This window comes from Balaenoptera ricei, chromosome 6 (genome assembly GCF_028023285.1).
Source record: "Balaenoptera ricei isolate mBalRic1 chromosome 6, mBalRic1.hap2, whole genome shotgun sequence".
Classification (NCBI taxonomy): Eukaryota; Metazoa; Chordata; class Mammalia; order Artiodactyla; family Balaenopteridae; genus Balaenoptera; species Balaenoptera ricei.
Genome location: NC_082644.1, coordinates 100963882 through 100986835, shown reverse-complemented (window position 1 = coordinate 100986835; position 22954 = coordinate 100963882). Strand labels below are relative to the sequence as shown.

The 22954-nt window shown below is 41.2% G+C and overlaps 1 protein-coding gene and 1 pseudogene across 1 annotated transcript; one reads left to right on the top strand and one right to left on the bottom strand.

The window, feature by feature from the left end:
- Positions 1–8607: 8607 nt before the first annotated feature.
- Positions 8608–17061, bottom strand: ZNF483 (zinc finger protein 483). Its single transcript, XM_059925295.1, has 5 exons — positions 16626–17061; positions 16066–16154; positions 14077–14203; positions 13604–13699; positions 8608–10210 (listed from the first exon to the last, which is right to left on the bottom strand). Exons 1-5 carry the CDS (start codon positions 17011–17013, stop codon positions 8685–8687), a joined length of 2226 nt encoding a protein of 741 aa, XP_059781278.1. The 5' UTR covers positions 17014–17061; the 3' UTR covers positions 8608–8684.
- LOC132367594 (large ribosomal subunit protein uL15-like) lies at positions 11271–11714 on the top strand (annotated as a pseudogene).
- Positions 17062–22954: the final 5893 nt, after the last annotated feature.

Sequence of the window (22954 nt, the reverse complement as noted above, 5' to 3'; positions counted from 1 at the left end):
CTGGCCACCCAGAACCCCGTGAGTTCAACAATGAAGGAGTCAAAGTGATCTACTTGCCCCCAACACAACATCTGTAATTCAGCCCCTGGAGCAGGGGGTCATAGGACCTTTAAGGCTCATTCCACATGGTACTCTACAGAAAGGACTGTCAGTGCTATGAAGAGAACCTAGACAGAGAGGACACCATTACAGTCTGAAAGGATTACATCATTAAAGACACCATCGTTGTTAAAAGAAAAAGCCATGAAAGCCATCAAACCTGAAACAATAAATTCCTGCTGGAGAAAACTGGGTCCAGATGTGCATGACTCCACAGAACTTACAACAGAGCCAACCAAGGAAATGATTAAAGAGATTGTGGATATGGCAAAAAAGTGTGTGTGTGTGGGGGGGGGGGGGGTTGAAAGGTTTCAAAACAGGATCCTGGAGAAATTTAAGAGCTAACAGAATGAACAGAAGATGACTTGATGGAGATGGGTGCTTCTGATGGATCTAGGTACAGTGAATTGAAACCTTCTGGAAAGGATTCACCGTTCTAGATGCCACTAAGAACATTCATGATTCATGGGACAAGGTCAAAATACCAACATGAACAAGAGTTTGGAAGAAGTTGATTTCAACCCTCATGGGTGACTTTGAGGGGTTCAAAACTTGAGTGGAGGAAGTAACTGCAGATGTGGTGGAAATAGCAAGAGACTAGAATTACAAGTGGAGCTTAAAGATATGACTCAATTGCTGCAATTTCATAATAAAATTTTTAAGGAATGAGGAATGCTTCTTATGGATGAGCAAAGAAAGTGGTTTCCTGAGATGGAATCTACTCCTGGTGAAGAACGCTGAAATGACAACAAAGGATTTAGAATATTACATATATAAACTTACTTGGCTAAAGCAACAGCAGGGTTTGAAAGGACTTACTCCAATTATTTATTTATTTATTTATTTATTTATTTATTTATTTATTTATTTATTAGGGGCTGTGTTGGGTCTTTGTTGCTGCGCACGGGCTTTCTCTAGTTGTGGCAAGCGGGGGCTACTCTTCGTTGTGGTGCACGGGCTTCTCATTGCGGTGGCTTCCCTTGTTGTGGAGCACGGACTCTAGGCGAGCGGGCTCAGTAGTTGTGGCACACGGACTCTAGAGCACAAGCTCAGTAGTTGTGGTGCACGGGCTTAGTTGCTCCGTGGCATGTGGGATCCTCCCGGACCAGGGCTCGAACCCGCGTCCCCTGCATTGCCAGGTGGATTCCTAACCTCTGTGCCACCAGGGAAGTCCCTCCAATTTTGAAAGAAGTTCTGGTGTGAGTAAAATGTTATCAAACAGCACTGAGAGCTACTGAGAAATTGTTCATGAAAAGAAGAGCCAACCAATAAGGCAAACTTCAATGTTGTCTTATTTTAAGAAATTGCCCCAGCCACCCCAACTCAGCGACCACCATCCTGATCAGTCAGCAGCCATCAATGAGGCAAGACCCTCCACCAGCAAAAGGACTGCGACTTGCTAAAGGCTCAGATGCATTTTGTTTTAGCAATAAAGTATTTTTAAATTAAGGTATGCACATCGATTTTTTAGACATAATGGTATTGCACAATTAACAGACTACAGTAGAGTGTGAACATAACTTTTATATGCACTGGGAAACAAAAAAATTCGTGCTATCCAATTTAGGCAACATTTGTTTTATTGCAGCGGTCTGGAAGTAAACCCACAATATATACAAGATATGCCTGTAAACACAAAGATGCACAAATCTAGACAAATTATAATCAAATTGTCAAAATCCAAAGACAGAGAACCTTGAAAGCAACAAGAGGAAGTAACTCATCGTATAAAAGGGATCCTCAATGAAACTATCTTATTTCTTCTCAGAGACCTTGGAGACCAGAAGTCTGTGGGTTGATATATTCAAAGTGCATAAAGAAAAAAACTGTTGGTTGAGGATTCTATATCTAGCAAATCTGTTTATCATAATAAAGTTCATTAATGAAAAGATCACAGCTAACATCATACTCAACAGTGAAAAACTGAAACCTTTTCCTCCAATATCAAGAATAAGACTAGGATACCCACTTTAGTCACTTCTATTCAACACAGTACTTGGGTCCTAGCCAGAGCAATCACACAAGATAAAGAATTAAAAGCCATCCAGCTTAGGAAGAAAAAAGTAATATTATCTCTTTTCACAGATGACATGATCTTATGTGTTGAAAACCCTAAACATTACACACACACATACACACACACACAAAAACTGGTGAATAAGCAAATACAGCAAAGTTACAGAATATAAAATCAAAATTCAAAAATCAGTTGCATTTCTATACACTAACAGTCAACAATCCAGAAAGGAAATTAAGAAAACAATTCTATTTACACTATCATCAAAAAGAATAAATTACTTAGGAATAAACTTAACCAAAGAAGTAAAAGATTTGTACACTGGAAACTACAGAACACTGCTGAAAGTTGACACAAATGAATGGAAAGACATCCCATGTTTATGGACTTGAAGACTTAATATTGCTAAAATATTTATACTACTCCAAGTGGTCTTTCGCAGAAACACAAGAAACCATCCCCAAATTCATATGGAATCTTAAAGGACCCCAAAGAGCCAAAACAATCTCAAGAAAGAAGAAAAACTCTGGAGGCCTCACATGTCCTGATTTCAAAACATACTACAAAGCTACAGTAATTAAAACAGCATGGTACTGGCATAAAGACATATAGACCAGGGACTTCCCTGGTGGCACAGCTGTTAAGAATCCGCCTGCCAATGCAGGGGACACGGGTTCGATCCCTGGTCTGGGAAGATCCCACGTGCCGTGGAGCAACTAAGCCCGTGTGCCTCAACTACTGAGCCTGCGCTCTAGGGCCCGTGAGCCACAACTACTGAAGCCCACGTGCCACAACTACTGAAGCCCGCTCACCTAGAGCCCCAGCTCTGCAACAAGAGAAGTCACCACAATGAGAAGCCCGCGCACCGCAATGAAGAGTAACTCCCACTTGCTGCAACTAGAGAAAGCCCACACACAGAAATGAAGACCCAACACAGCCAAAAATAAATAAATAAATACATAAATAAATAAATACGTTTATAAAAAAAAAAACAAAAGAAAAAAAAAAAGACATATAGACCAATGGAATAGAGAACACAGAAACACATCAGTGCATATGGCCAAATGATTTTCAACAAGGGTACAAAGACTACACAATGTGGAAAGGATAATATCCTCAACAAACAGTGCTTGGAAAACTTGATACCCACAGACAAAAGAATGAAGATGGACCCTTATACCACACACAAAAATTAACTCAAAATGGATTAAAGGCCTAAACATTAAGACCTGAAGTGATAAAACTCTTGAAAGAAAATATAGGAGGAAAACTTCATGATACAGGATATGGCAATGATTTCTTGTCTATGACACCAAAAACACAAGCAAAACAAAGCAAACACAGGCAAATAGGACTACATCAAACACAAAAACTTCTACATAGCAAAGAAAACAATCAAAGCAGTGAAAAGGAATGGAATAAGAAATGAAAGTTTTCATTAAAAAAAGAGGCAAAGGACTTGAACAGACATGTCTCTAAAGAAGGCATAGAAATGTCTAATGAGTATATGAAAAGATGTTCAACATCACTAATCATCGGGGGATGCAAATCAAAACCACAAGATATCATCTCATACCCGTTAGGATGGCCACTATCAAAACACAGAAAAAAGTAAGTGTTGCAAGGATGTGGAGAAACAGAAACCCTTTGAGCACTGCTGGTAGGAATGTGAAATGGGTGCAGCTGCAGTGGAAAACAGCATGGAAGTTCCTTAAAAAATTAAAAATAGAATTATCATGATTTAGCAATCTTGCTTCTGGGTATATATACAGAAGACTGAAAATAGACCTTGAAGATATATTTGCACACCCATGTTCACTGCAGCATTTTTCACAATAGCCAAGAGATAGAAGCAACCTAAACGTGTATTGATGGATGAATGGATAAAGAAAATGTGGTATCTATATACAATGGAACATTATTCATCCTTAAAAAAGAAGGAAATCCTGTTGTACGCCATGACATGGATGAACCTTGAGGGCATCCAGCAATTCCACTTCTAGGTATGTATCTCAAAGAACTGAACACAGGGACTCAAACAGTATTTGCACACCACTGTTCATAGCAGTGTTATTAACAAGAGCCAAAATAATGGCAATAACCTAAACGCCCATTGAAAAATGAATGCACAAACAAATCATGTGGTATATACTTACAACAGAATATTACTCAGTGTTAAAATAATGAAAAAAAATGAAATTCTGATGCATGATACAACATGAACCTTAAAAACATCATGCTAAGTGAAACAAGCCAGACACAAAAGGACAAGTACTGAATGATTCCATTTATACGAAGTACCTAAAATAGTCAAAATCATAGACATATGAAAAAAAAAGTCAAATAGTGGTTACCAGGGGCTTGGGGGAGGAGAGAATGGGGAGCTAATGGTTAACTACTAAGTTTCAATTAGGGATGATGGAAAAGTTCTGGAGGGACTTCCCTGGCGGTCCAGTGGTTAAGACTCCATTCTTCCACTGCAGGGGACATGAGTTTGACCTCTGGTCAGGGAACTAAGATCCTGCATGCCACGCGGTGTGGCCAAAAAAAAAAGTTCTGGAGATGAATAGTGGGGATGATTGCACAACAATGTGAATGTACTTAATGCCACTGAAGTGTACACCCAAAAAGAATTAAAATGGTCAATTTTATGTTATGTATATTCTACCACATTAAAAAAGAACTCTAGGGACTTCCCTGGTGGCACAGTGGTTAAGAATCCACCCGTCAACGCAGGGGACACAGGTTCAAGCCCTGGTCTGGGAAGATCCCACATGCTGCGGAGCAACTAAGCCCGTGTGCCACAACTACTGAGCCTGCGCTCTAGAGCCTGCAAGCCACAACTACTGAAGCCCGCGCACCTAGAGCCCGTGCTCTGCAGCAAGACAAGCCACCACAATGAGAAGCCCGCGCACCACAACGAAGAGTAGCCCCCGCTCGCCTCAACTAGAGAACGCCCACGCGCAGCAACAAAGACCCAATGCAGCCAAAAATAAATAAAAAATAAATAAATTTTAAAAGGAACTCTAAAATAAGTAAATAGAAGTGAATTAACTGACAGGAAAAGCCTTGTCTTGTCCTGAGACAGAAAAGAAATTTCTTCAATATAAACTCATTAAGAGGAAACATTTTTAAATGCAAGTTCTTCATTTTGAAGTAAAATGTGTCATAGATAAAGAGCATAAAGTAAAACAGGTTAATAAAAGCAATTCTATAAGGAGTCCAAAGAAGTTTAAAACCTTTTGATGATCTAACCCCAAAAATGAATTTAAATATTTAGATAATAGGCCAGACTAAATATCCTTTAGGCAATTTTATGTAAGCAGTTACTGAAACCAAACTTTTGATGAATATTGTACAGCAGGATTTGAGGTTGTCTTCTGTGCCTAGTACATGGTATTTAGAAAGTTCATACTGGATAAAGGACTTATAGGTAGAATAAAAAGAACTGCAAGTTAATAATATAAATAACGTGTGGACAACACATTTCACCAAAGGAGGTACATCAACAGCTAAAGAACACATGAAAAGATTCTCAATATCATTAACCACAAAGAGATACCACTTCAATCACTAGGTTGGCTATAATAAAAAATACAAACAATAACAAGGGTTGGTGAGGATGTAACTTCATCAGGAACTGTCATACACTCAAGTTCAGAATGTAAAATGACATAGTCACTTTGGAAAACAACTTGGCAACTTCTTAAAAAGTTGAACTAAAATTCACCATATAACCCAGCAACTCCACTCAGGCATCTAAGAAAAATGAAAACATTATGTCTACACAAAGACTTGCACGCTAATGTTCAAAGCAGCATTATTTTTCACAGCCAGAAAATGGAAACAACCCAAATGTCCTTCAACTGGTGAATGGACAAAATATGGAACATCCATACAATCAGATAATATTTGACAATAAAAAGGATTAAAGTACCAATATGCTACCTCACAGATGAATTCAGAAAACCACACGGATGAACTCAGAAACAAGTTAATGAAAAACTAAAGACGACCACATATGATTGATTACCTTTAAATAAAATGTCCAGAAAAAGCAACTCTAAGGAGACAGAGAGTAGAATGATTAGTGGTTGCCTAGGATCAGGGTGGGGATGGGATTACTCTAAATGGGTGTGAGGGATATTATCATGATGATAAAATGTTCTAAAAACAGATTGTGGCACCAACTGTACAACTCAGTGAATTGGCTAAAACTCACTGAATTATACATTTGAATGACTTTTACAATATATAATTTATACCTCAATAACACAGTAAAGAAAAAGGGGGTGGGGGTTATGTTCTGGATTCCCAACTGCTATTTATATAAAACTTCCTCTTATGAATGCTGGGGAATGTAAGAAGTAAACATCCGGGAACAAGCCTCTTCTCAAGATTTTTACGTATTTAATTCTTAGATTATATCTTTCCAGAAAACAAACCAAGGTTTCTATCCTTTCAGAAAAAAACTTAAGCCGGGGTGAATAATTCTGATAAGCCATATTCCTTTCATGACTAGAATGTTTCCAGCTGGTCCACTTAGCAATAACTACATAGACTAATTTATCCCACAGCAACACTTGAACTACTGTGGGGTGGTGCACAAGGAAGAAACCAAAAACATCATCCAGAAGTAGCACTGCAAACTAAACCCATTAAATCACAGCAAATATTGCTGAATCTCAGATGAGCATTAAGCATCTCTTCACTTCCGGAAGCCGAAAGTTTACCCGTTTTGTTCTCTTTCTACAGGAGCTGCCTCAAATTTCAACTTTAGGAACTCTGCACCACTGCTGAGTCAGTGGGGCTCCTCTAGAACCCTATGACCTGAGACCCAAACCTAACTGACCCAGGGTTTTCAGTTCCTTTTTCACAGTTAGAATTATTCAGACTCCACCACTGACATTCATAAGACATAACCCACTAATATCTGTATAGTCTATTCCTGTGAGGTCTAATTTCATAACAGAAAACTTAACTTAAAATTTATTCTGTATCATTTCTACATTCTTTTCTTGAATTTTACTATCAGTGGAGTCTCTTTAGATTTTAGGATACGTATTCTCCAGATGGTAGGGGATTGTAATGTCAGTTTCCTACGGTGGGCAAGTCAAGCTACATAAATGAGATAACTTTGCAAGTATGAGAATAGATTCCCCATCTAAAGGTAGCAGCAGCTACCCGAAACCAGCTGACTGCCCCACTGAAATATGGGCCCAGTACTGTCAGCCCTTATTAATTTTTCAAAACAAGACTCTTTTTCGGGGGGTATGAAATTTCCTAATTTTTAAATGATGACAACTAATTACATACATACACACACACACACACACACACACACACACACACAAAACCACCTTACCATACAGGCCAACTAAAACATGTAAAAGGGCCCAATCTTAGCTTGTGACCTTTGCCATACAGAACGTTTGCACTTAAATTACAAGAAGCTGTACTTAGTACAGGCAAACTTTTTAAAAAATAGAATTCTATTTTGCAAAAGACAATCTATCCAAAATAGCCGTTTTCAGTACCCGTTTCCCCCCCAACCCCTCACCTATTTTCCTAGGACTGTTACTCTCATGGCTGAGATGGCCCAGGAGCATGCCATCGAGATTCCCAATCCCCACGGCCAAAGTCTAGAGGAAAAACAGGTTGGGGTCCTTTGTCCAATCAAAACACTCCCTGAAGGCAAACCTGTTTGAGCTCTACTGACTTGTTCCTGTGCACAGCATTTGAGCAATTCTGGCATCAAGTATTCAAAAAGCATACTGCATTGTCACTAAGCCAGAAGTTCAGTAGCTTAAATGAGTTATTTTCTACTAGGGAAACTTGAAAATGCCAAAGAATCAAAAATGTTTAACTTATTCCCACAGCTTCAGAAAGTACCAGAGGTACCAAAGAAAGAAACCTCAGAAATCATTAGTCCCACCCCTTCACTTTAGCAATAAAGAAACTAAAATTCAGAAAGGTCAAATGATTTATCCAAGGTTATATAGGAAGTTGGTCAGCAAACTGGGACAGAACCCAGATTACCTGACTACAGTCAGGTCCTCTTTCTATAAAACTACATGGTAGTGAACGCGGAAGCTAGGAGAGAAGGCAATCTGAAGAGAAGAGGTTCGTAAGATGGGCCCTGTGCACCCCTCTCCTGCTTTTTAAATTCACATTTGGCTTTTCAGAATCATTTCACATCTCATACTACTACTTTCTTCTCTTTTCATGTGACTTTACCAACCCGAATCACTATCTACTGAAAGTTGACATCCTTGCAAAGAAGAGGGGTGAATGACAAAAAGTATCTTTTTCCTAGCTGCCAACCCATCAAAGTTGCAGCTACTAATCAATGCTGCGGCAGTTTACACCCCAGGTTTTTAATGAGGGACTAATGTGACTAAATTTCCTACTAACCAATGATGTGGCAGTTTACACCCCAGGTTTTTAATAAGGGACAATTGTGACTAAATTTCCTACTAATCAATGTTGTGGTAGTTTACACCCCAGGTTTTTGACAAGGGACAACTGTGACTAAATCCAACCCCCCACCTTACTATATTTCCAAGAATTACTCTGCAGAATGAAATCCCCGATGCCTGATGAGGCCAGAATTACTTTTGAATGTCTTCTCGCATTCGTTGCATTCGTATTCTCTCCTGCCGGTATGAATTTTCAGGTGTTCTACAAGGATTGAGCTTCGACTAAAGGTTGCTCCACAGTAGTTACATTCATAGGGTTTCTCTCCAGTATGAATTCGATGATGTTCATTAAGAGATGAACTCTGACTGAAGGATTTTCCACAGTCCTTACATTTATAAGGCTTGACGCCCGTATGAATTCTCTGATGACGGCTAAGGAGCGAATGGGTAGGGAAGGCTTTCTCACACTGGGTACACTTGTAAGGTTTTTCTCCTGAATGAAGTCTCTGATGATAAATCACAGATGTAAAATGGCTAAAAGTCATCCCGCAATCATTACACAAATACGGCTTTTCTCCAGTATGAATCCTCTGATGTCGGGTAAGGCAAGAATTCTGTCTGAAGGCTTTCCCACACTCACCACACTTATAGGGTTTCTCTCCGGTATGAATTCTCTGATGTTTGGAAAGGGATGAGCTATGACTGAAGGATTTTCCACAGTTTTTACACGTGTAGGGTTTTTCTCCAGTATGAATTCGCTGATGCTGAATAAGAGATGAACTGTCACTGAAGGGCCTCCCACATTCTTTACATTTATAGGGTTTCTCTCCAGTGTGAACTCTCTGATGTTTAATGAGGTGGGCACTCAGGGTGAAAGATTTTCCACAATCATCACACTTGAAGGGCTTTTCTCCACTGTGGGTTCGGTGGTGTGGTGTGAGTGATGAGCTGTCACTGAAGGCTTTTCCACACTCATTGCACATGTAGGGTTTCTCCCCAGTGTGAATTCTCCTATGTTTGGTCAGTGAGGCGCTATAGCCAAAGGCTTTTCCACATTTGCTGCATTTATGGGTTTTTTCTCCCGTCTCAGTTCCCTCGTCTTTATCTACGGCTGCATCTTGACCTAAATCTTTCCAACATTTTTCGCACGTAGAGGAGTTTTTTCTCTTACTAAGGGATGAGTTTTGAGTAAAGGCTACCCCACAGCTACTGCACTTCTGGGACTTTTCCCCAAAATGGATTTTCTGATGTTTCTGATGTTCAGTCCGAGATGAAGAGTGACTTAAGGCTTTCCTGCCTTCATTACATTTTCGTGGCTTTTCTCCACTGTGTTCCTTGCGGTTCGGGACAAGGTCTGAATGAAAACTGAAGGGTTTCTTGCCTTCGTTATACCTCCGAGATTTGTTCCTTAAGTAGATTCTGAGATGTTTAATTAGGTCTGAAGGTGGTTTGAAGTTATTTCCAAAAGGGCTCTTTTCTGAGTCAAATTCCTCACCCTTATTGCCTCTCCCTTGAGTTTTCTTTTGTGTGATTGCTACTTGTGAATGTTCCCTATCACTACGACCCTCCTCTAGTCTGCCATAATGTTTCCAGGATTCTCCCGTCAAGTCACAATCACCACTCATTAGATACCTTTCTATTATTTTATCTAAAGTCGATTCTTCCATAAGAACATCTTGATTTCCGCCAGATTCCTTCAATTCACCGCTAAGTTCACACTCTAAAAGAAATAACAAATACAATATTTCCTGTTTGCAATAAAGGAAGCTGCTGCATTTGGGACTAAAATAGGAATAGAGACAGTAGAGACTGTAAGAAACAGGGTGTGGACAATTCTCAGAGTGTCATAAAACAGGGAAGGGAAAAGTGACATGTGGGAACTGGGGAAACTTAGAGCTTAGGAAAAATACTGAGGAAGATGAAAGGTTTGTGCTTTATAGTTAGAGATGCAAGTTCTCACCCTCATTTCAAATTTCTGTAATAGGTTCAAACTTATTCCTCTTGCCATCCAATCTATCCTCCTTCCAAATAATAATGATAGTGCAAACATTTATTGAATAATTACCAAATGCCAGGTCCCATACCAAGCACTTTACTTGTATTTCACTTAATTTTCACAATAACCCTATGAAGTAGGTCCTATTATTATCCCTGTTTTATGGATGTGACAACTAGGCACAAAGAGTGTAAACAGCTTTCCCAAGGTTACGTGTACCGTAAGTGGTAGAGCCAGATTTTTAACCCAGTCTGACACCAAAGCCCACACTTCTGACCCCTGTACCATACTGCCTCTCCTCAAAGCAGCCAAATAGCACTAAGTTTATAGACAATGTTAATCACATCACAGATATGCAATAACACCTATGCTAGACTTTCAAAGGTTACCACAATCTGGCCCTACCAATCTTATGAATACTCTAACCAGACATCCATTTATGGTCCCTACTACACGACAGCATCTTAATACTTCATACTGCCTAGAATTCAATCCCTATGCACCTTCACTATCACAAACACAGAAAATCTGATAGGGCCTAGGGTGCAAGTCCCACAATCTCCAACACCACCCTCTCGAGATTTGTGCTCCTCTCAGAACCCTGAATTCTTTTATTAACCACATCATTCATCCTGGCTCTTAGTTATGAGATTCCAGTGTCACTTTCATAAGACTTTTTAACCAGATAACTATAAAATACAAAATCCTGGATGGCTCTCAAGACTTGACAGTCACCAACATGCCATCCAGACTAAGGAAGAACTGGAAGCTTAGGGGCCACATGAGCCCCAGCCATGATCGCATCAGCAAACACCAGAAGCATCTGGGAGGCCAGGGTAATGCTGGTGGCACATGTCACCAGAGGATCAATTTCGAAAAATATCACCCAGGGTTACTCTGGGAAAGTTGGTATGAGGCATTACCACTTAGCAAGGAACTAGAGCTTCTGCCCCAATGTCAACCTGGATAAACTGTGGACCTTGGTCAGTGAGCAGATACGCTAAATGCTGCCAAAAACAAGACTGGAGCTGCTCCTATCACTAATGTGGAGCAATCGAGCTACTACAAAGTTCTGGGGAAGAGAGAGCGCCCAAAGCAGCCTGTCATCCTGAAGGCCAAATTCTTCAGCAGAAAAGCTGAGAAGATTGGCGAGCGCTTTTCAAAACATAAAGAAATAAAATAAGACATAAAATCCTATTACCCAGAAGTTAACCATTATTAAAAATTCTGTGTATTTTCTTCTGGAAATTTTTCTGCACATTGTAGAATAGAAAATCTATGTATAATATGTACAGTTACTGTTTTTATTCATAATTCTTTCCCACCTCATTAGTTAATTCTTCATGATTTTAATCACATAATAATCCATCATATCAATATATTACTATTTAGTTATCTCCTTATGGCATGTTTATCAAATGATTAATACTTCCTCAGAACTCAGTCATAAAAGTGGAATCACTGAACCAAAGGGTAGAAAAATTCTATCACCACATAATACATGATGAGAAGTATCTGACTACTCTTCTATGGTCAAATGCTTTTTCTCTAAACCTTTGCAAATTTGATTCATAATAAATAGTACTGTTCCTTAAATGTAAATTACATTGTTGACCAGTGATTTGGAACACTTTTTTCACGTTAACAGCTCCTTAAATTTTATTTTTGTCAGTTATTTTGGTTAGCTATCTGCTGAAGTTCCTTGCTCATTTTTCTGACATACTCAGTGTTCCTTGCTGATTTGCACGAGCTTTTTATAAATCATAGCCCTTGATTCTGGCTTTGTCTGTCAAAACCTTTTTCTCCATTCTGTTGTAAATGACTTTTTAAATAAGTTGTACATCTAAATGATGCTTCTTTTACATAAGCATCCTGGGGGGAGAGGCGTGTATTTATACCAATGCTGCTAGATTTTACTCAAAACATTTTTAGAATCCGTTTTCAAAACAACTCTCCCAAATGTACTTAAACATAAAAAGACAACTGCCGTCCTTTACTTGTGTAACTATGCTGGAAACAGCCAATAGGTTGACTAAAATGAACGGTTAATAAGATGGAATAGAGCAAAGTAAATTATTGGTTTTTTCCTTAAAATAAACCAAGGTATTGATATATAATAATTTATTTTGATTTTTAAAAATACAAACTTAATATGTTTATTATTAAAGTGTAAGGAAGAAAATAGAGAAAAAATGTAATCCCTCAATGATAACCAGTGTTAACATGGAATGTTCTCCAGACAGTAAAATCCCATATGTATCTATACATTTAAACATATACATGTATATGTACTTTTTCCTTTTAACAAATTATACTATACATGCTGTCCATTGAACGAACTCCTATTTCTTCTCCAAGACTCAATTCAATTGTTAATTAAGCCCTTGCTCCTGTATCTTCCCACTGCTCCTTACACATGCCACCATTAGGACATACATCCCATTACCAACACGTTTAGTTCTGATGTCTGCATCTATGGCATCCATGGAAACGTGCCTCTCAGAGCTCCTCCTCTGGGGTGCTTACCCAACAGCCCCCCGCTGCTGCTCAATGACCACCACAGCATCACACCAAGGCCACTTTGCCACAGGTGCTCCCAGTCAATTTCAAGTATGGCAGGGATACTAGGCCCATTTCCGTGAGGCATACGACTCTGATAGGTGACTCTTGGCGGGAAGACTCTTTTTTGGCTTTGCCAAGACCTCCTCAACCTGCACTTCAATCTAAGACTCATCCTACCCAGCCTTCCTTCCTTCCCTCTCTCGTCACAGGTGTCAGACCTGCATCACACTCTGACAGCAATCCCAGCCTCTTCCAGTCCCCTCCCAGCTTTCCTTCCCTGGAATTCTCCCCAGTAAGTCTCTGACCTGGCTAATCGTATCTGGGCATCTGCTTCTCGAGGACGCAAACTAACAGTCTCCCCTGTTAAACTGAACATTCCAGGACGGCAAGGTGGATATTCTAATCATCTTTCTATGTTAGCACCGAGCCCACCCAACATTTCCAAAATTCCTCCAAATGGCTTGGTAAAGCAACTACTTCAATTTCCTCCTCCACTTTTCACCGACTCACCTGGTCTGGAGCCTCTTGAGGCTTGTTTTTGCAGCAGCCGTGGTAGTCCAGCCCACTTTAGCTGGGAAATCAAATCTAACTTGGAAACTGGAAAGCCTGCTCATAGAGAAAAGAATAGAAAATGGCTGTTTTTGCCTAGAACAAAGACATTCCAACATTCACAGCCTCTGGTTCTCCAGGGAAGAAAAGGATGCTGCCAAACAGACTTCAATACTGGCATTTGAGGAGAACACTGGGGAAGGTATGGCCTCGGCGACAGCAAAATGGTGCTCAACATTTTCAGCACAATGAAGCAAAGACTCTTTCTTGGAGAAAACATTGTAGAAAAGTACATTTTTAGGACCCATTTTTAGGATTAGTCACATCACCCCTGTAAGCCCAGCCAAAACAGTTAATAGCACTTATCTTTCAATAAAAATGGACAAAAAGATACCCAGCTTAGATGCTAGATTATGAAGAGAAGATGTCTTTACCCAGAAATTCTAGGTTCCTATAGTTCTCCAGCAGCACTTCCTTATATATCTCCTTTTGAGAAGGCTCCAGCGTCCTCCACTCTCCTCTGGAAAAGGCCACAGCTACATCCTTGAGTGTCATGGATTCCTAGAACACCAAAGACAGCCTTTTCGCATTGGGTTATTCCCAAATAGATCCTAAGAATTCAGAGAAGTAGTTAGGATACAAAGTACTAGTTTTGATGGTATTCAAGTTTCTGAGAATTCCAAAGCAAACTTCAAGGTAGCTATTATACATCTATTACAAGTGACACAGAACAAGATTATGAAACAATCCCTGCCTTTGCCATTTAGTTCCTGGTGTGAAATGCTGTACAAGGATTCTCTGGAATGTCTAACACTGATCAAATTCACCCTAACACAATGATTTCTAGGATTAACAGAAAATATTAAATTAAGGATACAAATTACATTCCCAAACCCGAAATCTGCAGAATATAAGCACTACAGGCAATAATTAAACATGTAAGAGTAACATCAGTGACTATATTCTAAACTGTAACTTCCAATTGGCTCTAAGTAGCAATTATTTTCTATCACAATCAAACAAGGATCTGTGTTCAATGACAAACTCACACTTACAATTACTCCAAATTACAAATGAGCACAATTAATCCTTAAAACACACTTTCCATAGCATCCTCTACAGCATGACATTTTGAAAGGCAGTACAACAGAGCGACTATTAGCACTTGGAGTAGCTTCCTGTGGCTCCTATAACAAATTACCACAACTCTGGTGGCTTAAGACAACAGAAATTTATCCTCCCAAATTCTGGAGCCCAGAAGTCTGAAATCCAGGTGTTGCGTGAACTGCACGCCCTTCAGGCTCTGAGGGAGAATCCATTCCTTGCCTCTTCCAGTTTCCTTGGCTGTCAGCATTCCGTGGTGTTCCTTGGTTTGCGGCCTTATCACTCCAATCGCCACGTCCCTTTCTCCTGTTCCTGTGTTCAAGCTCTCTCTAAGTACACTTGTGATGGCATTTAGGGCCCACCCATATAATCCAGAGTAATTTCCTCATTTCAAATCCCTATTTTATCACATCTGCAAAGACCTTTCTTCCAAATAAAGTAACATTCTCAGGTTCCAGGGATTAGGAAGTGGACATATTTCAGGGGGCCATTATCAGCCTACCAGAGCACTATTATTTACCATTGTGAATAAGAATTTTTTTTCCTGACTGATAATTATTGGTATACAGGAAACTTACTGATTTGTAACCAGCTACTTTTCTCAGCTATTGTATGAGTTTCAGTACGTGTTCGGTTGATTCTCTGAGGTTTTCCAAAAAGACTATGTTATCTGTAAGTAATATACACTTGCTTCTTTCATATCTGTACTTACCTCATTTCCTTCTTCTAGCACTGTATTGGCTAGAATACTCAGAAAATACTCATTAATAGCAGTAAGGTGAGACATCCTTATCTTCTTACTTTTTATTGTGAGGACTGCTTTTAATTTTCCAACATTATCCAGCTGGAAAATTTTCTTATCATGTTCAGGAAATATAATTCTATTTCCACCTGGCCAATTTTATCAGGAATAACTGTTGGAATTTTAATAAATATTTTTGTTTTTATTAGAGTCAGACATGATCAATTCTGGTAACTGAAGTAAAATAGCATATGAAGAATGAGCTCTAAGAATGTGAAGGCTGTGAGGAAAAGGAGACTGTCTTAATTATTCTAGCATCTTTATACCACCCAGGAGGAGCTCAGTGAGTATCTACTTAAGAATGAAAACCTGTAACCATACATGGTGACGTATGTTACCTAAACTTACTGTGGTGGTCATTTCACAATATATACAAATATCTAATCATTACATCATACACCTGAAACTAATACAATGTTGTAGGTCAATCAAACCTCAATTAACAAATTAACTTAAGAATGAAAATTTCCGGTAAAAAAAAAAATGAATGAATGAAAACCAGTGAAAGGAAGCTTACTTGGGACTCAGTATTTGGAGGAACAGAAACTGTTTTATCTTCTTCAGGATTCTCCTCTTGGGAAATAACAGAATCTTGAGAGATCGTATCTAGGAAGGGGGAAAAAAAAACAGTCCAACCTTTTAAATGAGCTCCTCAGACTAGAAATTATTATATATGTCACTCTGGAGAAAAAGGTCAGAAAAAACAGAAAAAAAGTTTTCCCTACGCTTTGAAGACACACAGGACAGCCAAAGATACAGTTTCCTATTAAAACCCAAGCTTCCCCCCCACCTCATAAAATATCCTTTCAATTTCTAAGCTCACAAAAACTGATTTCATTCATTCCATATACCCACTGTTTTAACGTATTTAATTTTCATAATAATCTTTAAAATATTTATAAGGTATATTAAGATGAAATACCACATCTGTTTTATGTAGTAAAGTGTTTTCTTCATAGTCCTTGCACAGTGGCTTGAGCAAGAATCACTTATTAAATGAAAGTGCTCTTTTGGGGAGTTTACTTTCATATCTTGAGGAGATCTCTCCCACTTCCTCCCTCCATCTATTAATCTCACCTTCCTTTTCTTCAAGCACTTGGGTCAACTCCTCCACTAGGGTCACCACTTCCTCGCTACTCTCAGGATGTTGTGACCTGACCCAAATCCTGATCTCCCCTGGCAAAACGGTCAGGAATTGCTCAAACACCAAAAGCTCGAGAATCTGTTGTTTCGTGTGGATGTCTGGTCTCAGCCACTGAATGCAGAGCTCCCACAGTTGATTCAGGGCTTTTCTGGGTCCAGCCTCTTCGGAGTAACAAAACCACCTGAACCTCTGTCTGAAAGACTCTGGGTCAACAGTGTCTCCTCTTAGGAGCGCTTCTTGATCCCCAGGGGTCTCCATTCTTAGCACCTTGTTTTGTTCACTTGAGACCAAAGTGTGAGGATCTAGGGAGACGGCTGTCATCTCGCTCAGGCTACTCCGGCTTGCAATGTGTATCACCAGGAGGAATTCAGTCCCCTTTAGACTTCAAGTGTCAACACAGGCCACCAAAAGGCACTCTCCAGCAAAATATCAAGTGTTCCAAGGATCCACTTTATGGTCTTGCAGAAACTGTCAAGAAATATAAGTTATGAAATAAATGAAACAAATTGTGACTCCTAAAAAACATTGTTCTTAGTTTGGTTCTGATACATACATACACACACACACACACACACACACACACACATTCTCAGAGGCCTAGAACCGCCCTACTGTATTAAAAGAATAATTTTCTCTGTAGGTGAAAAGCTGAGAAGTTACTTGAGGGTAATTAAAGGTACCCTCCAAGAAAACAGTTTCTTCAGACTAAATACTCCTCATCAGCAAAACATATCAGAAAAGGCTCACTGCTACAAGAGGATCCAAACCTATTCCACTCCTGCCCTCTCTCAATGAATGGCCACACAATTTCCCACCAGCTGCTCAACTGAGAAACTTGACTTCATATTTGACTCTCAAATTTCTAACAAAATCAATAACCAAGATCTGGTGGTTTTATTTCATAAGAACCTCTCCATTCTCTCCTACTGAAACTACCTAAGGACAGCCTTCTTCAATTCAGTCTCACACCAAAGCCTAAGGATTCCTTCTAATATGCAAGATATGGTCCTATCACTCCCCAACTGCCTCAAGATAAAATTCAAACACTGAAGCCACAAGTGATGGTCTAGAAACCCTGCCCTGATGACCTCACCTCCAGCTCTAGCTGCCCCTGATGGACACTGCAGCCGTAAGAAGGTATCTCTCCATTTCCAAAAACTCTAACTCCTTCCGCCTTTGCACTAGAGCCATTCCCTCTCCTTGGAATGCTGCCTTCTTTTCCTCTCCTACCAAGCTTACTCATTAAAACTTGACTCCTTTCCACTGTCACCTCTTGTATGAGGCTTTCTCTGATTCCCAAGTGCTCTTCTGCACAAAGCCTGCCCTGTGTTGCATGCATTTTCTCATTCCACAAATAACTGACCATATACAATGACCTGAGAGTGGGACACTAAGGAGACAGGCATGGACAGTGAAACTGGGCCCCCACCCTCACAGAGCACCCAAAAAATGACAATATAGTCTGAGATGTGCTTCACTCCGGCAAGTGAGGACACTGTCCTCCAACTGCAACTATCATACCAAAAATTACCCACCTCCGAGCACAAAGGCCGGCACACAGTATGCATTACGTCATTTCTTCCTCCGCCAAATATTAGGCGCCCACCACGTACCTGGCGCCGCGCTGGACACCTGAGACTCTGCAGTGGTTAAGCAAGGCACCTGTCACGATCTCCAGGGAGCTTACAATAAAGGCTCTGCGAAAATGTGACGCAGGCAGAAAGAAGTTCTCAAACGAGGGGGGTGCGGGGGGGAATTTGCCCCGCAGGGGACGTTTGGCAATGTCTGAAGACATTTTGGTTATCACGACTAAGGAGGAGGGATGCTACGGGTACCTAATGAGTGAAGCCAGAAAGGCTGCTAAACAACCCGCAGTACACGGGACAGTCCCCTACCCCCATGCTCACACAATTAATTTTCCCGCCCAAAATACCAAAGTAGCGAAGTTGCAAGACCATGGGCGCAGGGAAGCGATGGAGGAAAGCTCCATCCAGGAGCGCGCCCACCTCCCGCAGAAGCTGCGGCGTTGGGTGTGCACAGCGAGACTGCCCTCGGCCCCCACCCCGCCCAAGGTGCGCCCTCGGAGCTGGCGACCTGGCCGCAGCCCCCAAACTAAGGGCCCAGGGCAACCACTACCTGCGTCAGGACCCGCAGCCATGACCCACACCACCGCAACAAGCTTCTAGAAACTGGTCCTGCAGAAGCTGCGCGCGCAAGCCCCACCGGCGGGGGGCTCACTGCGCCTGCGCAGGGGCGCAGAACTACGATTCCCGGGATGCGCCTGTCCCGTTTTGCGAAAGTCCCGTGCTTTCCATAGGCTCCCAGCCCGGCCTGTTGCGCATGGTCTTTGGGAAGCGCTGGTGGTCTCAACTGCGGAATTATTGCTGCGCCAGAGGGCTAAAGGCCTAGAGCCGTCTCACGTTTTCAGGTCTCTGATGTTCTGTTTCCTTGGTAACCTCAAACCGTCCCTCCCCTCTTCCTTACCCTTCTCCGAAATCCAGGCTGCAAAAACCCACTGCAGAAGCATATTAGTGGTGCATTCACTGCAAGCCATAATTAATGCCGCAACTTGAATTAAACAAATATTAATTTTATGGCTTACACACCTGCCACCATAATGGTCCAAACCACCATCATGTCTCGCCTGGATTATTGCAATAGCTTCTTGATTTCACTTTTCTTCTCTTGTCTCTTCATGTTGCAGCCAGAGAGATGCTTAAAAAACCAAAAACAGATTATGGACTTCCTCTACTGAAAACCCTCTAAAGCCTTCCCATTTCACCCAGGGTAGAAATTCTAATTTTTACAGTGGGCTACAAGGCCGATGGAATCTGGCCACTCATAACCTCCCTGACCTCTACCCCCACTTCCCTGCTCTAGTCACAATGGCCTCCTCGCTCTCCCTCTCCCTCCAACCTGCCTGGCACGTATGGCTGACTTGCTGCCTGCCTAGGTATCCTGTATGGCTCACGAATCTTCTCAGTGAAGCTCTATCACTTCTCTGCTTAAAGTGGAATCCCATCCTCACTCCTATTTCCCCTTTCAACGTATCATATCATTTTCTTATTTGATTACTGCTTATTGTCTGCTTTTTCACTAGACTATCAATTCCACAAGGATAAGGATTTTTATCTGGTTTGTTCCATGGAAATACACTCTCCAGGCCCTAGAACAGTACCTGGCATGTAGTAGGTGCTCAACAGATATTTGTTGAATATGTGAATGGTACTTGCAGGGATTACTGGGGGAATAGCAAAAAGGGCTGACGAACTCCAGAAGGATTGTCGGGAGTGTCCTATAACTAAGTGACTTTTGGAGCGGTGCCCTTGGGAGAGAAAAGTATTCTAGACTGAAGGAGCAGGGTGAGTCAAGGCTCTGAGACTTTAAAGGAACAGAACAAGCTCAACTAAATGAACCCCTGCACTCATCTCACAGACAGCAAGGCAAGCCGAGGAAACGGGGCTGCCCGAAGTCAAGAAGCTGTCCAGTCCCAGGTCTGAATGCATTTTCTTCTCCTCTACCACCTCCCCTTGACTGGCTGAAAATGGAGGGGACATCAAGGAGAAGCTGGAGGGGGCTTCCCTGGTGGCGCTGTGGTTAAGAATCTGCCTGCCAATGCAGGTGACACGGGTTCGAGCCCTGGTCCAGGAAGGTCCCAAATGACGCGCGTGGAGCAACTGAGCCGGTGCACCACAACTACTGAGCCTGCACACTAGAGCCCGCGAGCCATGACTAAGCCCATGTGCCACAACTACTGAAGCCTGCGCGCCTAGAGCCCGCACACCGCAACGAAGAGTAGCCCCTGCTCGCCACAACTAGAGAAAGCCCACGCAGAGCAATGAAGACCTGATGCAGCCAAAAAAAGAAAAAGAAAATTCAATTCCTTAAGACAGGAACCTCTTATTAAAGAACTATATCATAATAACAAGAAATAGAGAATGCATAGGTTGGAAATTTAAACATGACCTTTGCCCCTTTAAGAGTTAATCTCTTATTCATTGTGCTCCTCTAGTCATCAGAACGCAAATTTTTCTAATTATCTCTTCTATTCTTGAGAAATGCTAGACCAACAGAGTACTTTGGATTCCCAGAGAATTTATGTCAACAAGGTCATTTCTTTTTTTTTTTTTTTTAAATGTTATTTATTTATTTATTTATGGCTGTGTTGGGTCTTCGTTTCTGTGCGAGGGCCCTCTCTAATTGCGGCAAGTGGGGGCCACTCCTCATCGCGGTGCGCGGGCCTCTCACCATCGCGGCCTCTCTTGTTGCGGAGCACAGGCTCCAGACGCGCAGGCTCAGCAATTCTGGCTCACGGGCCTAGTCGCTCTGCGGCATGTGGGATCTTCCCAGACCAGGGCTCGAACCCATGTCCCCTGCATTGGCAGGCAGATTCTCAACCACTGCGCCACCAGGGAAGCCCAGTCATTTCCCTCTTATCTATTATCATTTCAACCTATGGTTTGTTTTAATTTCAAGCAAGCTTGAATCAAAGTTTGGGACTTCGGATTTTCATTCTGCAACACCCAGAAATGAAAGGCTCTGCTGTTGCTGGATCACTTGGTTGCAGTTCCTTGGGGGATGATCTTCAATTCCTGTTGCAGAGATCCTGGGAGCTGCCCAGGTCCTATCCTTCATGATGTTTAGTTTTTCTTTGTTTCTGTGAACTACTCCAGTACTCTTCTTCAAATATTTTTGTACATACATGAGATTTTTCTGTGCCAGGAACCAGAGAAACCCCAACTGACGGTACTCAGTGACAATATGTAGATAGTGAATAAAAGTGAGGGAGAAGGCTTCCCTGGTGGCGCAGTGGTTGAGAATCTGCCTGCTAATGCAGGGGACACGGGTTCGAGCCCTGGTCTGGGAAGATCCCACATGCCGCGGAGCGGCTGGGCCCGTGAGCCACAACTACTGAGCCTGCGCGTCTGGAGCCTGTGCCCCGCGACGGGAGGGGCCGCGATAGTGAAAGGCCCGCGCACCGCGATGAAGAGTGGCCCCCACTTGCCTCAACTAGAGAAAGCCCTCGCATGAACCGAAGACCCAACACAGCCAAAAATAAAATAAATAAATAAATAAATAAAGTAGCTATAAAAAAGAAAAGTGCTTTAAAAAAAAAAAAAAGTGAGGGAGAAGAAGGGATTATAGGCTACTCCAGGGTCTCTGGTTTGATCAACTGGATGCTGGTTCCACATACACTAAGGGACACAGGAAGAAGGTTTGAGAAAGAAGATTAACATTCAGCTGGGGATACATTGAGTTTGAAGCACATGTGGGACATCTAGGTAGAGATGACTTAACTGGAGAAAGAAATTAAAGAGTCATTTAGTAATTAAAGATGAGGGAGTGAAGTTTGCAATGAAGAGGAGGTGGAGTGAGAAGCGGTCTGTGGTTAAAACCCAAGGAAATGCTGACTTTGAGGGGGTGGCAGAGAGAGAAGGCAGTGAAGTTAACTGGTAAGTAGAAAAGAATCAGGAGAAACTGGTAAAGGAAAACCAACAGAGGAGAATTTTGAAAGGGACGATGGAGTCAATAGTTCTAATGAGATTGGAATGAAAAAGTGTCCATGGGCGTTTGCAGTTGGTTGATCCTCAGGCAATTAATTTCAGGGAAGTCCAGGGGGTTGAGGAAAGAATAAAGGTGCAGCCTGAATATGAGAATGGAAAGAGAAGGTATTGGGTAGGTTATTTTTTCAAAGAGAGACTAGGGACAGAATAGGATAAGAAGGAAGAACACTGAAGATGCATTGTTCTGGAACAAGGGTCCTCAGGAGTACATGAAGATTTTCTTAGGATATAGGGGCATGGATAGTACTAAGAAAATCAATCTCTAGATCATATATAGTGTTTCTTCAAATTGCTTTGCCTAAGAATGCCTTTAAAAATCAGGATGTCCTGTTTCACAATGGCCCTTCTCTCACTTTACAAAAGCAAGCCATGCCTCTCAGCCATCTCCCGACTAGAATAACGAGGGTTGATTGCCCTCAGAGGAAGAACTTGACGACTACCATCAAAGGGACAATTTGATATATTAAATTAGGTAATGAGGAAGTGAATAACAGCAACTGGGTATCTTTTTTTTTTTTTTTTAAAGCCCCTGTCCTTTTCATTGAAATACATTTCCAATAAAATTTTACTTTTCATGTTTAATAACTCTCAAAAGCTGTAACATAAAAAAAAAGCTGTAACATAAAAAATATGCTAATCACTAATAGTTGAAACCTTAAAAAATGTTGTAATGTATTTTATGTTGTTTTTGATAAGTT